General features: G+C 49.5%; 1 protein-coding gene across 1 annotated transcript; it reads right to left on the minus strand.

Moving 5' to 3' along the window:
* Positions 1–1,822: 1,822 nt before the first annotated feature.
* ASPACDRAFT_119695 (DHHC family palmitoyltransferase) lies at positions 1,823–3,876 on the minus strand. Its single transcript, XM_020196269.1, has 5 exons — positions 3,553–3,876; positions 2,999–3,494; positions 2,818–2,941; positions 2,723–2,763; positions 1,823–2,662 (listed from the first exon to the last, which is right to left on the minus strand). The coding sequence occupies exons 1-5, from the start codon at positions 3,659–3,661 to the stop codon at positions 2,164–2,166; spliced, it is 1,269 nt and encodes a 422-aa protein (XP_020056205.1). The 5' UTR covers positions 3,662–3,876; the 3' UTR covers positions 1,823–2,163.
* Positions 3,877–13,156: the final 9,280 nt, after the last annotated feature.

The following is a 13,156-nucleotide window of genomic DNA, read 5'->3' on the forward strand; positions in this document are numbered from 1 at the left end:
TGATGGGGATCCAGCACACCTTCCATCTTTGACACCGAGCATCAAAGAAGGGTGCAACAGCATTCTGGTCAACAGAAAGCAGACATCAAAAACAAAGTGCTTACAGTCACACATATCCTCTATCAACTTAGCTCAAATACCCTTTCACAACATCGTTTCTAACAACCCACCTACCCAAAAGAGGCCTCCCCAAGTGACTAGTTAGTGGTCACCACAATCCCTTTAAAAACGGCCTACCGGCTCCAGGATCTACCACAGGTCACAGCCATGAGCTCCACCATCCGCATCGATACCTCTCCCAACGCTGCTAGACCATCCATGGCCGACTGGTGGATCTGCTGTGCCTGCGGCTCGGAAAACAACCCTGCATTGAGCTCCGGCCGATGCACAGTTTGCGACCACGCCGTTTGTCATTGCTGTCAACAGGCATAATCGTGCCCAGTACGGGGCCCATCCGCCCATCCACGGCTCTGCTCTCTATGGTTTAACGATGCAATCATGCAACCGCACATGACTGATCCTCCTACATCCTTTAACACATCCTCCGTGGCATGTACAATACGTACACAGTCTGCAAGCTCTACTTCTGCTGCACAGGTGGCGTTCATGTATTATGGCAACTTTCTGGGGATATCTTTGTCCTCAGCAGTTATTCGGTTTGGTCTTATCCCTTTAGTCTCACTGTATATATATCTTCCATGAATTTCAGCGATGGAATTTCAAGCGTCCTTGTTGGACCAAACCCTTAGACAGGCTGCCACACGACTCTCGTCGCGCATTCATATTAACCGTGTCGATCGCCTCCATTGAACAATCAAGCATCTCGCACCACCGCCTCCACATGTAGAACCCAACAATTGTAGCCGTCGAAATACAAGCAAATGCTGCCAAAAAAACAAGCCATGCAAACTTCCTAGTTCTGAGATAGCTGCACCCACATCCCATGTCATGCTAGTAATGCTCCAAGGCAGCCAGCCCATTCATTTCTATATGTACATGCGAATATGATCCTCAACCCGAGCCCAGTCCAGTCAGCGCCGGCCATCTTCCTCATTCCGGAGACACTCCTTCCTCCTATCTGCTTGCGGGAAACAAAACAAAGCCAACAACTACTACCTTCTCCTCACTTCTGTATAGAGACCATTCCGTTTTTATACTCAAAGAACCCTCCCACCTCGACCAGACACCAGTAAGCACGCAGTACAGAGCCTACCCAGCCGCATACACACCCCCATCCGCATTGCCTATCCTTCAGACCCCAAAGAGGTCAGGATCGGGTGCAGTATTCGAGTCTCACCACGCAGTACATCAAACTTTGTCGGACCTAGATTGACAATATCTCTGGCGGGTCCTACAATCCGCAAAAATACCGGAGGGGGGATACTAGCACTCTGTACAATTCCATGCCATGCAACTGTTCTTCTTACTTTGCCCTACCTTAATTCTCGTAGGGAGGTTTAGTATCACCACTTCATTGGTGATCCTGTCACTTAGAATAAAGATTTTGGCTCCTTGGTCGGTTTCGTCTCTCTTTCGCTGATCTTGTTTCTTGATCCAGGCGTCCTGTGCATTAGCTACTGCACCACTTCTCTGCGGTTTTACCGGCGTGGATTGACAAACCCCAGCTCAACCAGAGCAAACTGTACACTTTCCATCCGCGTCGTCAGGGGATATGGGAACGATTATGTGTCAACTAGCAAGGTTTCTGTTCATACTCCAATTAAGTTGGGGGGGAGGGGGGGGGGGAAGTTCTGAAATGGATGAACTGGAGGCGGAAATTTCAACGAGAATGTCGAGAATATATATATATCTCGGCAAGCGTGGACCTAATTCTGTGACGGAAATTGGAAATGCTTCATCATACAACACGACCACAACGACACCCCTCATTGCCACGCTAGTATTAATTCAATTAGCCCGAGTAGAAGTAGTATCTTGAGCACTCTATACACAGAACAAAAAGACCGGTGCGCCTGACGACCAAGCTAAACAGGACAAGGTCTAACCTGAAAGAAAAGAGAGAAAAAAATAGAAAAGAAGGCATAAGAAAAAAAAGTCCAAGCCGCAGGCAGAACTTCAAATTAACGTAAACCAAAGCAATGGCATAAGTATTATAGGACCAAGCCAGTCTCTCGCGCTTGGCGTACTTCGAGCTCAGGTTCGTTAAGGACGACTCTCATCCAAAGCTGGCTTCTCAAGCCCGGCCTCTCGCTTCAGCCGCGACACCACGGGTCCAAACTGAAAAAAGCTGTCGGAGTCCTTACGGACGGCACACGGACTCTGCTTGAGCGGCACAAACCAATCGATGATGTTGTAGCCAAGCACCTGCTGGAGGTTCTTGAAGGGACTCCCGAGGTCGAATGGGTTCTCTCCGGGTAGGGTTTGGAGGATTGCGAAGATGTGTTGTTCCCCGGGCGGCTGATAGTTCTTCTGGGCCTCGGGGGTGAGGGGCATCGGGGGTAAGGGGTACGTGATGGTGCGGAAGGTCGGGGCCCAGCGAGAGTCGGGATTGAGCCGACCGAGCAGATGGTTCGGCACGCGAATGGCTAAGGTCCACACGGCCGACCGACGATTGATGTTCTCGATCGTCGTCAAGTTTAGCATGGCGAGTTGCATAGAGCTGAGGGTCATTCCAAAAGTAAAGAGTCCAAAGAAACCGCTCCTAAATGGTAATGTTAGTACAGTTGAGAGGTATGGAGAGGGACGAAAGATAAAGACTCACAATCCAATTCCAACTGCCAAATGAGGATTCGCACCCCCAGTCTGTTCAGAAGAAAGTTAGTTGAGAATCCAATTGAAGCTGCATCGCAACCATACCTGGCGTTGGATCTCAGCAGTAAACACTGCACAAACAACTAAGCAAAAAATGCAATAGAGCGCGGTGTAGAACACGAATTGAATGAAGAATTTGAAGGATGTCTCAGAGACCACTCCTCCGACCCTGTAGGCTGAGTTAGCACTGCCACATAGACAAGGCATATCTGGAAGAAATCCTCACCAAGGGCAGAAGTGGTCCATCTTGCGAACACATCGGTCAACCTCCCGACAATGGTGAGTCCGATCAGGCTTGAAATGACAACATGTGGAGCAGTATAAAGGTCGGCCATCTGGCTGGCAAACAAAAACGTCTTTGGTGTAAAAGGTCTCCATTCCTTGTGCATCCCAGGGAGTCATGTCCCCGTCCGCGGTCGAGTCGGCCCCGCTCTCCACATCTCTGTCTATCGTGTTGGCCTTTTCCGCACTTCTGTGCCGTCGATGTCTCTTCTTTTTTCGATGATGGCGACCTGATGACTGGGGTGGTGCAGCTTCAGTCTCTGCTTGCGGGAGAGCTTTTCGCGGCAGTAGCCCGGCATTCCAGGTCACGGTATGCAAGAGTCGGAAGTATGTTGTCAAAACGAGCAGGAGAAGGATGTAGTAGATCACGAGGATAGCAATTCCCGCGCCAGTGCGACTGTCGCGGTCATACTTGGAAAGGGGATGGATCAGATAGTCGACTATAGAAACGCTTAGTCTACCAGATCAGCCAACGAATTCTCGTCTGAAGTAACTCACTGCATAAGGGCTTGGTGATCACATAGGATGCATATATGAAGACACATAGTAAGAATGGAGGGATGGCCCTGGCGACCGCTAGATTGATGCGCCTGTCAGGCCGCGCCATTGGAAGTTAACTGCGAGACGGGTTGCAGGCACCTCCGCATCGGAGAATTGTCAGGGTCGGCAGGGGTCGCTCTAGCCTGCAAATGTATCCATATTCTTGCGTCTAAACAGGCAATGGGTATGTACAGTTGGGACCCGACTAGAAGAGATAGAAGGCAATCGCCCTGGCGGTGCCTGATGAACGAGGATGAATGGCACGGGGGGAGGGGATATTGGGGATGGGGGATGGGATTCCGACCAAGCACGTGGTTTGCAGACCAGGCAAACACGGTTCATGATGTCATGTCACATGATAGAGCTTATCGCTCAAGTACGGAGTAACGTTACCTGATAGACGCTTCATTCGAAATCACCTCTTCAACAGACTACGTAGCTACTGACTTTGTATTCATTTTTTTCACGGTAAAATCTGCTGCGCTATACCGGTCTCATAGTATAAAGTGGCCTCAGTGACTAACAATGAACTTTGGCCCCAATATCCCGCTCAATGCATGACGATATGATAATACCGGGATGTGAGTTATGACCTCGAGGCTCGAGCCGGCAACCCCGGACTCGCTCATTTGTTTGTCGAGCGTGAGACACACGTGTCTAGTGCGGCTCAACTAGTGAGTGTCCTAGATCGGTGCTAAGATCCGTCCTCTCGGCCACACGCTATCCGCGCACTGGTCAAAGGCTTCCATTTTTTTGCCTGCCAAACTAAATCCCTCTCCTCGTGGATTGTCTGAGACTGTGGGGACGTTTCACCCATGTGGTAGCCTATGTATCGGAGAGCCAAAACTGTATCCTTTGAGAGCTGGAAGTGGGGGAGTGGGTGAAGATAGTCGTATTGGACTCTGGGGACGCTGAGATCCTGCTTTCGCAAGCGCCATGGAAGTTGCCAGCTATGACGCGCAAAGGAAAACGGTTTGCCAGGGGTCACACGGAATCAATTCCACGGCATACCGGTGATCTGACTATGAGTAATAGTGACAAGTAGAGCTGAAGTCTGGAGTAAGGCTTCCAGAATCAGCCGGGGCAACGAGAACGTCCAGTGGGCAAAGGTCGAATTACAACTGGGCTTTTGAGCAGTGAAGAAGAGAATTGGGGCTGGTCGGTTTCAAGGCACACCAGACACGAGGGGCTATAGAGGCCAAGCGTCATGATCAAAGTCGGGGACTCCGAACAATACCAGTAGCAGTAACGACTGAGAGTCAAGGGCAGGGACAAAGGACAAAAGTCCGGAAACCGATCGAAACATTATCAATAATGCAGCGTGGAGAAAATCAAAGTTAGTAATGAGCGCGAGTGAGCGATCAGTCATCGCGATGTTTCCCAAACGTCATTTGCAAAAGGGCATGTGCCACACGACGGGCGTTGATGGCTTAGGCAGAACTAGTACGGGTGCCTGCTTATTCGTAGAAAGCCCGGCGCTCGTTGACCGACAAAATCGTCACGAGCAAGCAGTAGAATCCTCCTAAAACCCAAGGAGATAGACGGTAAGAGTCAGAGCTTCGCATCGCATCTAGAACTCGATCTCTGGGCAAGGTTGCCTGAATCCACGGGCACTGGTGACCACCAAGTGGAGCTCATTCCCAGGCCTCAGCCAGGCAGCACAGCACAGCGCGCGATTATCAAAATGAATTGCTAGCCAAGAATGGATCAGTAACCAGGAGGTCGTTAAGCAGAGGAGAAGACAAGAATAAGCAAATTTGAAATCGAATGAATAATAAATATAAATTGAAAAAAAAATGAAAATAAAAATAACATTGAAGATTAATGAAAGGAGAGTGTAAGTAAATTGAGCCTTGAGTATTGAGTGGGTTTCCTCAGGGGGGGAAAACGAGAAAGCAGTTAGTAACTTAGTAGGAACGGATAGTTAGTGCAGAGAGAGAAAGCCTGGAGGACGGGCGGAGTGGACGGGCAACCGAAAACGAGCCTCCATTTTCCAAGCCTCGCTCGCCCGGATTCCGCTACTGCGATGATACCCGGTGGACCCTTGCGAAAGTCGATTTGACTCAACTGGCGCGCATATCTTACGATGTTCCCATGCAAGCTATTCCAGAATGATTCAAACTGACAGCACTCGACAGCTGATAGTTCGAACCGCCAAACGGTCCCGGCTTTTCCCTCCAATCCACTTGATACTGCACTGCACTACACCCACCCAACCCCTTCCTTCCCCCATTCCCCAAAAAGCAATCGAGAGTTGCCAAGCCACCTTGACGATGATCGACTCTGAAATGGCCCCGGGCTCTGATCAGGTATAGCACCTGCTTATGACTGAGATGAAGACAAGCCTAGTTCTGAAGGGCGCCTTTTGTTTTTTTTTTTCTGTTTTGTGGAATCAGCCACAATGGCAGTTCAGGACGCCTTGTCTGAATCATCGTTAGCGTCGTCTCTCTTTCACTTTCTCACTTGTTGTAACATCCTAAGATTGCTTAAATACAGCGGCGCAGTCCTCAGGATGGACTTCATCTCTATTTCCTACACACAATCCATCCTACAGACTCATTGACACTTGCAACTCATCCGCTGTCTTCGCCTCTCTGCTTCTATACAAGCTTGACTTCAGCCACAACTACCTACCACCATCATACGTACTATCAACACCTTAGTCACCTATCAACCTCCTCAATCAATCATGCCTGGTTTTTGGACTTGCTGCACCTGTCTTCACGGCCTTCACCAGATCGATCTTCACACAGAGTGCCTGCAGTGCGGCGAGCCACGCTGCCCCAGCTGCCCTGTCGACAACCGCGACGCCGATATGTCGCTGCACAGCTGCCACGAGATGTCGCCGTACCCTTCAACTCCAGCACACTCAGTCTGCGCACACTCGCTAGACGCTCCCAGACACGTGCCGTCGATGATGGACTGCCGAAACCCGATCTCCCAGCCACTATCGGTCTTCGGTGACGTACGGCGACCCCGTCTGCAGGACCTTGCCGGCCAGACACTTCCACAGGATCGGGCGCAGACGCGGGGGAACCTGTACTTCTGCTGCCAGTGTGGCGATGGGCCAAAACTGTATCAGAACCAGCCCCGTTGTGTGATGTGCCAGCACGTTGCCTGCTCCAATTGCACGCCGGTGAAATGATCTACGACTACGTTTTGATGTTGAAGGTGAGGCCGACCAGGAACAAGCTCGGTGGTCAGAGGGCTAATTATCTCGTTTGCGCGCAGAACTCAAGAGAGGCTATGCTATATGGTCTCCAGGCCGAATTACTACTTTCTAATTTTCTGACGTCGTTTTGAGCGTTTCTCATCATGAGTTGCATGAAACATGAAACAGACATGACCAGGAGTCACGGGCCGTTTGCATTTTGCGATTTTTTCTTTTCTTTTTTCTGTTTCATTTTTAATGGATCTTGCATGAGCGGGTGCATATACCACGATACATTATCTAGTGTCAGCTTTGTCTTTCTTCTTTTGCTGGTTTCTTCTATTGTCATTTTTCTGGGCTGAATTATCATTTCTGAGCAACTGTACTAAATATACGGCTTAGACTGGGGCGGCTGCCGAATTGAGCAAGCGGGCCTTACTCGGTCGTGCAGCCGCGAAGAACGCCTTGGTTTACGGTGATGGATTTGTGGGGGTTTAGATTTTTGTTCTGTTTGTTTAAATTGACGATCTCCTTCTCTCCTCTGTTCTATGTGTTCTATGATTCTTGCTATAGAGTGGTATTGTTTTTTTACAGATTTGTCAGACTAGAATTTTCGGGTCACAGCCATATACACCTCCTTCATCGTTTTAATCATCGGTTGATCTCTAGTAAATCAATAGTCAACTTAGTGAGTTGACTACTATATTGTACTATATTGTAGTTATGCTTTAGGGTAGTTACTAGGTACCCGTTGGTCCCGCGTCTCTGGTAGGCAGAGAGTCAGAGACAGACGCCTTGTTGCCTGGCGTAGGAGGGAGGAGGGAAGGGACCCGAAACCCTAGTTCACCTTCCATTCCCATCGCCCTGTTACCGACTTCTGTCTAAATTTACTCCGTAGTCCGCAGGGTCGGTTCATTACTCATGAGCCATTAACACTGTTGTCTATAGCTCATTCCTTCTGGCGAAATTTGTCAGGGGGACTAATTTAGACTTGCCGGGCCCGGGGTCAGGTCAGGTCAGGTCACGGGCCAAGACGACAAGTGGACATAGGTATACCATTGGAAATTGTTAAGCTTCATTTTCGCGAATTTGTAAGCGTCCCCCCCAAACCGCTTGCTTAACTAACGGATCGTGTCTAACATTTGTCAGGGTAGTTCAACCAGACTGGCTAAAAAGTTAAGCACCCGGTTCCCGAACTTTGGTGTAATGTGTAATGATCCAAGTGAAGATAATTATAGTCGCAGTTTTTTTGTCGTTCACACAGCCCTGGGAATACTGTGAAAAGGAGAACCCGAATATCTATGGGAACACAACACAGAACTCAGGGCTGACTGCACTGCACTGCACTGTGTGATGATTCCGCACGTGTTGGAGATCATGTTTTTTTTGTGGTGTACAACCCAAATTGGGAAACCGAAACTTTCCACCTGGGCTATGCGGATGGATGATGGATGGATGGATGGATGATGGGACGAACCCCGTATTCCAGAACTTTTTTAGATGATGGGGGTTGTACACAAACCGTTTGCTGCATCCTTTTCTTTTTCTTTTGGGCAATATCATTTTCTCGTGCATGTGCATCTTAGAATAGCATGGTGTAGCTTTTTTTTTTTACTTGGATTTTATTTTTATTTTATTTTGATTCTGATTTTTTTTTCTCGCCGAGCCGCAAAAGTCTTGGTACAGATATATTCCGCTATGATTGGCTGACCTTCAAGGTCGGGGAAGCGAAAAAGGTATAGATTAGATGAGGGGGCCTGAGGCTTAGGAGATGGGAGGGGAATGGGGGGGGGGGGGGGGGGAGGGGTTAAGGGCAAGGGGGGGGAGGGAAAGGAGCATGGATGGAAATGCAGATCATGCAGCCACAACCTCGATGACCGTCGACCCGGGATACTAACTTACCAGGTAGTAAGCAAACAACAACAAAAATCCCACCGCCCTTTCTCTCGGTATCTGTATGCAATTAACCCTATGGATGGGGGGAAACTGGCGGTCTCGCGCCTGTCTGTGGTCGCAGGATTCTTGTGTGGTTCAGCTCGCGATGACTGGCTGCAGTAGTGTGTACGTTTAAGCGTTTGGCGAATACGGAGGGGGGAAAGTGTAAGCACAGGCAAGAGAGACGAGACTCGGGAAGCATGACAGGTGTGCCCCGAATTTTGGCTTCCAAGCATTCCAAAGGAGTCATGGGCGGCAGGGCTGAGTAGAACTTTAGGTTTGGTGGATAAAAAAAGTGGACCATCGTCATTTGGGGGGATACGATTTTCTCCGACCTGGATGCGGTCGCACTGCTAACTTAGTCTGGTAATCTCTTCTTTCCATATCTGAGGTTCAGCTTTCATAGGAAAGAATCAATCAACAGACAGCCTTCCAGGTAGTAGTAGTGCCTTAGGGACAGAACCGGTTGTGTACTAAAGGCCCGCAATGTTGTGCTGCAATTGGCCCATTCGCGTAGACGGTCCCCGCTATTCAGCTCGCTGGGAACTCCGGAGTATAGACAATATCCTGGTTTGTCGTCAACATATAGTAAACTAAGACTCGTTGTTACTACGCATTTGGGGCCGTCTCTCTCTCCCATACTATACTGATGATATCTTTAGACCCTCTCTCGTTGCTTCGGTCCAATCGATCCAGATCAGCGTACAGTACAGCCTTTGGCTCATCCCGAACACGGGTCAAACGGTGTGTCTCGGTGCGGGACAAGCCCGCTTGCTGATGGGTGAGAAAAGCCACATGGTGTGATCTTGATATGATTAGGCTTAACGCTCCTTTCCACGTTTTTTCCCTTCATGGCTCACCAATTTCCGAGGGGGCCAAAAATCTTCTTGACGCTCACATCCACACCCTCACACGCACACACACACCTTCTAGTGGGTTTCAGAGTCTTCTCTTGCCTGCGGTGATCACTGCATGTACGACCTCCAATATCCCCGAACTGATAAGCAATGCGGTTCCGAGCCCGCGACTATATTCTTATCGTGTAAGACGTCTGACCTCCCCTCCTTCTTGTCCTTTCTGCATCTCTTCTCTTCTCCGTCATCCTATTTGTGTTCCTTACTCGATGATATCGAAAAACGATCCGCCACTAAGCCTGATCCAGTCTGACGGACTGTTGCTATGTTTATATTTCTCCCTTTAAGCGCTGCGCCAAGCAGAATATTCCCTGCTCACCACGTTGCACGCGACCGCAAGGCACAGGAAGTTTTTTTACTGGAACTGCGTGTTCGACGCTCCTGTCAGCACTACTCTATTAGACACACCTTTCGGGATACTGAGAAGGGTAAGGAAAGAGTAGTGAAGAGAAGGCAGAATGTGCAATATCCATTCAGATTATCCCCGAGTACTACTAACCTGCATCATCATCATCATCATGAAGTATGGCTTAGCCCTCCAAAGCATAGGAAACAGTTAAGTTACCCCACCACTGGAGTCGGCGACCCACCGTTTTATTTGGGGGCCGCGCCGCCGGTACATGATACGCAGGTTCCGCGGACAGGACAGTTTCAGCTGCGGTGTACCTCCTCCACATGTAGTGTCTGTTTACCCGCCCGCCCGCCCGCCATGCGATGCTCCTCCTGTGTACAGTACAACTCGTCAACTCCGTCATGGGGCTGCATTTCTCCATATTGAAATATCACCCATTCCAGATGATCGCTAATCATGTCGTGTCACTTCACGCAGTTCCAGGTGGTCTCCTATTCTCTTCTTTTACTGCCCCCATCTTTACGAGCTTCTATTCTCGTGGTTGCTGTCATTGATGTTGAGGTAATACAGAACGCCTCAAGATAGTAGACAGGACAATCCATAGTTCCTCTGCAGTTGTTGTCTAGTCTACAGTATCTTTGTGATCAACCACAAAAGATTTTCGAACACAAGCTCAACCACCACCACCATCCCAGCCATGTCTCACTTTTTTCTCTCCTACATTTCCCTTTCTACATACACCTCTCCCCTTGTCCCTCCACCTCTCCCTTCTTCCCAACAACACAACCCCTCAATTTCCCTTCTTCCTGCAAGTTATTTATTTATATCTAAGACAAAGACCACAACAAGCATCACCTGCCTCTTCCCAGGCAAAATCAAGCTCAAGCCCCAGCTTATACTGCATCTTGTACCGTAACCGACCAACCAACCAACCCTCCAAACAAGCGACAGAAATGACGACAACAACAAAACATACGCAAGCAACGCTCATGTTTCTGTGTGCCTGAGTCACAAAACCCCAGGTCACGGTCACAGGATCACAGATGACTCAACAAAAGGAACAAACCTGCATGACCGACCACCCCATCTCGACGGAGTAGTCCACTTGCTCTTATTCAATCCATTTCAAAGTTATGTAGCTAGCCGTGCACTCACTCTTTCACTTACTCAACTCCTCCCTGAGTCAACTTTAGTGCAACGCAACGCAACGCAACGCAACGCAACACGGCTAGCTAGCGTGCACGATAGCTGGGTCATTGTGTTTGTGGGTGGTAGGTAGGTAGGTTTCCAAAGCACTGCCACAATTCCTTTTTTGTTGTTCGCCCCCCTTTTCTCCCAGTCCTCTTTTTACCTAGATCAGGAGTGTATACTACATATACAAAATTGCTGAACGTCAGTTGCGCGACCCAGAGGACCGTGGGTGCGGGTGCGGGTGAGGGTGAGGGTGAGGGGTTTTTTTCTCTCTACAGGGACTCGATTTCTCTCTGCGCCCGACGGGTTACGTGGACTCGACTACTAGCCAGGTACTCCGTAGTTACCGTATGTAGTATGGAAGGTACTAATGCCCTCGGGAACTCCCGAATCCTCCAAATCTACTTCAGAACTTCAGAAGATTCCTTAGGGTACGGTCGGTGCGGTTGTGTCTTGGAGAGACGGGGGGCAGGGGGAGGGGGAGGGTAATGGGGAAAGCCTGGGGCACCGACCTACCCACGGGCGTCGCGCCCGGGACCTATGCATGCATCCATGAATCTCCATGTTCCTGGATTCTAGGGCGGGCAGCAGCAGCAGCTGCTCTGGCTGTGTGTCTGGGCTCCACGAGGCACTGCGGCATCTAGACTACACGCTGGGCGCTTTCCTTTGCGGATAACCCCCTAGACTAGCATGCCCGGGTGGTTGCAGGGTGGATTCCCTCCTTTCTGAATGCCAAGGTGTAGTAGTCTAGTCTACCGCTAGACTAATTACTTGCAAAGGGAACTGAACTTATCGCTAGACGCCTAGCCGGCGCTCCACGCGAAGGCGGCTGTGTCGCTTGTTAGTCTACTTGATCCAGGTGGGACTGACGTAGTTTGCGTGCATTCCTTGGTTTGCGAACTAGCATAAGGCTCTGGAGAGGGAGAAGGGGGATCGCTTAGGAAGCAACTAGCTCCTTCGGACACAAGGCAGAGTACATACAAGGATTCAAGATGGTGCGTGGGTGGTCTTTCCGATAGATAAAAAAGGATCAAAATCTCAATAAAACCTATGTATGTACTGTACTGTACTGTACTTCTTTCCTATGAACCCTGCTGTCTGCACAGCCCTTTGACATCAGACTGTCGTTGATCGTCAATATAGGATCGCATCCCATACCGTTGGAAGACCTGGTCAACTACTGGCGTTGCCATCACTCTCGCTAAGTTAGACCCTAAGTCTCTAGGCTTGCGGTCGTGTCGTAACGTGGGAAAGTTGCTTTACGCCCACTTCGGTTAAGAGGCAAAAACAAGGTGAAGAGAAGATGATTCCGTCCAACGCCGGGCTCGTGCTTTTGTATGCCAAATAGCAAAAGAGAAGAAAAAGAGTAGATAAGATAACAGCGCAATGCCCCTGGAAGTCGCTCTCGCTCAATAAGAGATACCAGACCTCAAATGTTCAAAAAGAGGAAAGCCGGGGTTGCTTGTCCATGGTGAAGATGGTGGTGGAGAAGGGAAAGGCTTTCAGGTATAGCTCGATGCTGGGACAGCAAGGGGCAGATATCTACCTGCACAGCTCCTGAATGCGAGTGCACGATGCATCGCACCTCACCTTGTTCAAAGAATGAGTAATCTTGACTGTCGCATGTCCATGTCAGGGGTTACAATGGCAAGATCCGCGAAGGATCTTGGAGAAAGCGTCTACGGTATGCGGCTATTTCCGCAGCCACGGTGCTAAAGTCTTTCACCTTGTCGCGTCGCATGTCGTTGATTATTTGCTTCAGTCCGGCAATGTATTCATCTTTCTCTTCGGCGGTTTTGCCCTCGCGGAGAGAGCCCATTTGGACCAAGATTTTGTCATCTGTCGAGGTTAACAAGCCTATGTGTCAGCATCCGCACAATGCAAATCCGACCAACAAATCGAGTCACGATAGGGGATCAAGGGACTGAGAAAACAACAGAAGAGAGATGCGGTGCGAAGGAAAGGGGTCATGGGAAGATTGACACAAATAACCAGAGCCAGAGATGGCAAAGTCAATGT

This window comes from Aspergillus aculeatus (genome assembly GCF_001890905.1).
Source record: "Aspergillus aculeatus ATCC 16872 unplaced genomic scaffold ASPACscaffold_8, whole genome shotgun sequence".
Lineage (NCBI taxonomy): Eukaryota > Fungi > Ascomycota > Eurotiomycetes > Eurotiales > Aspergillaceae > Aspergillus > Aspergillus aculeatus.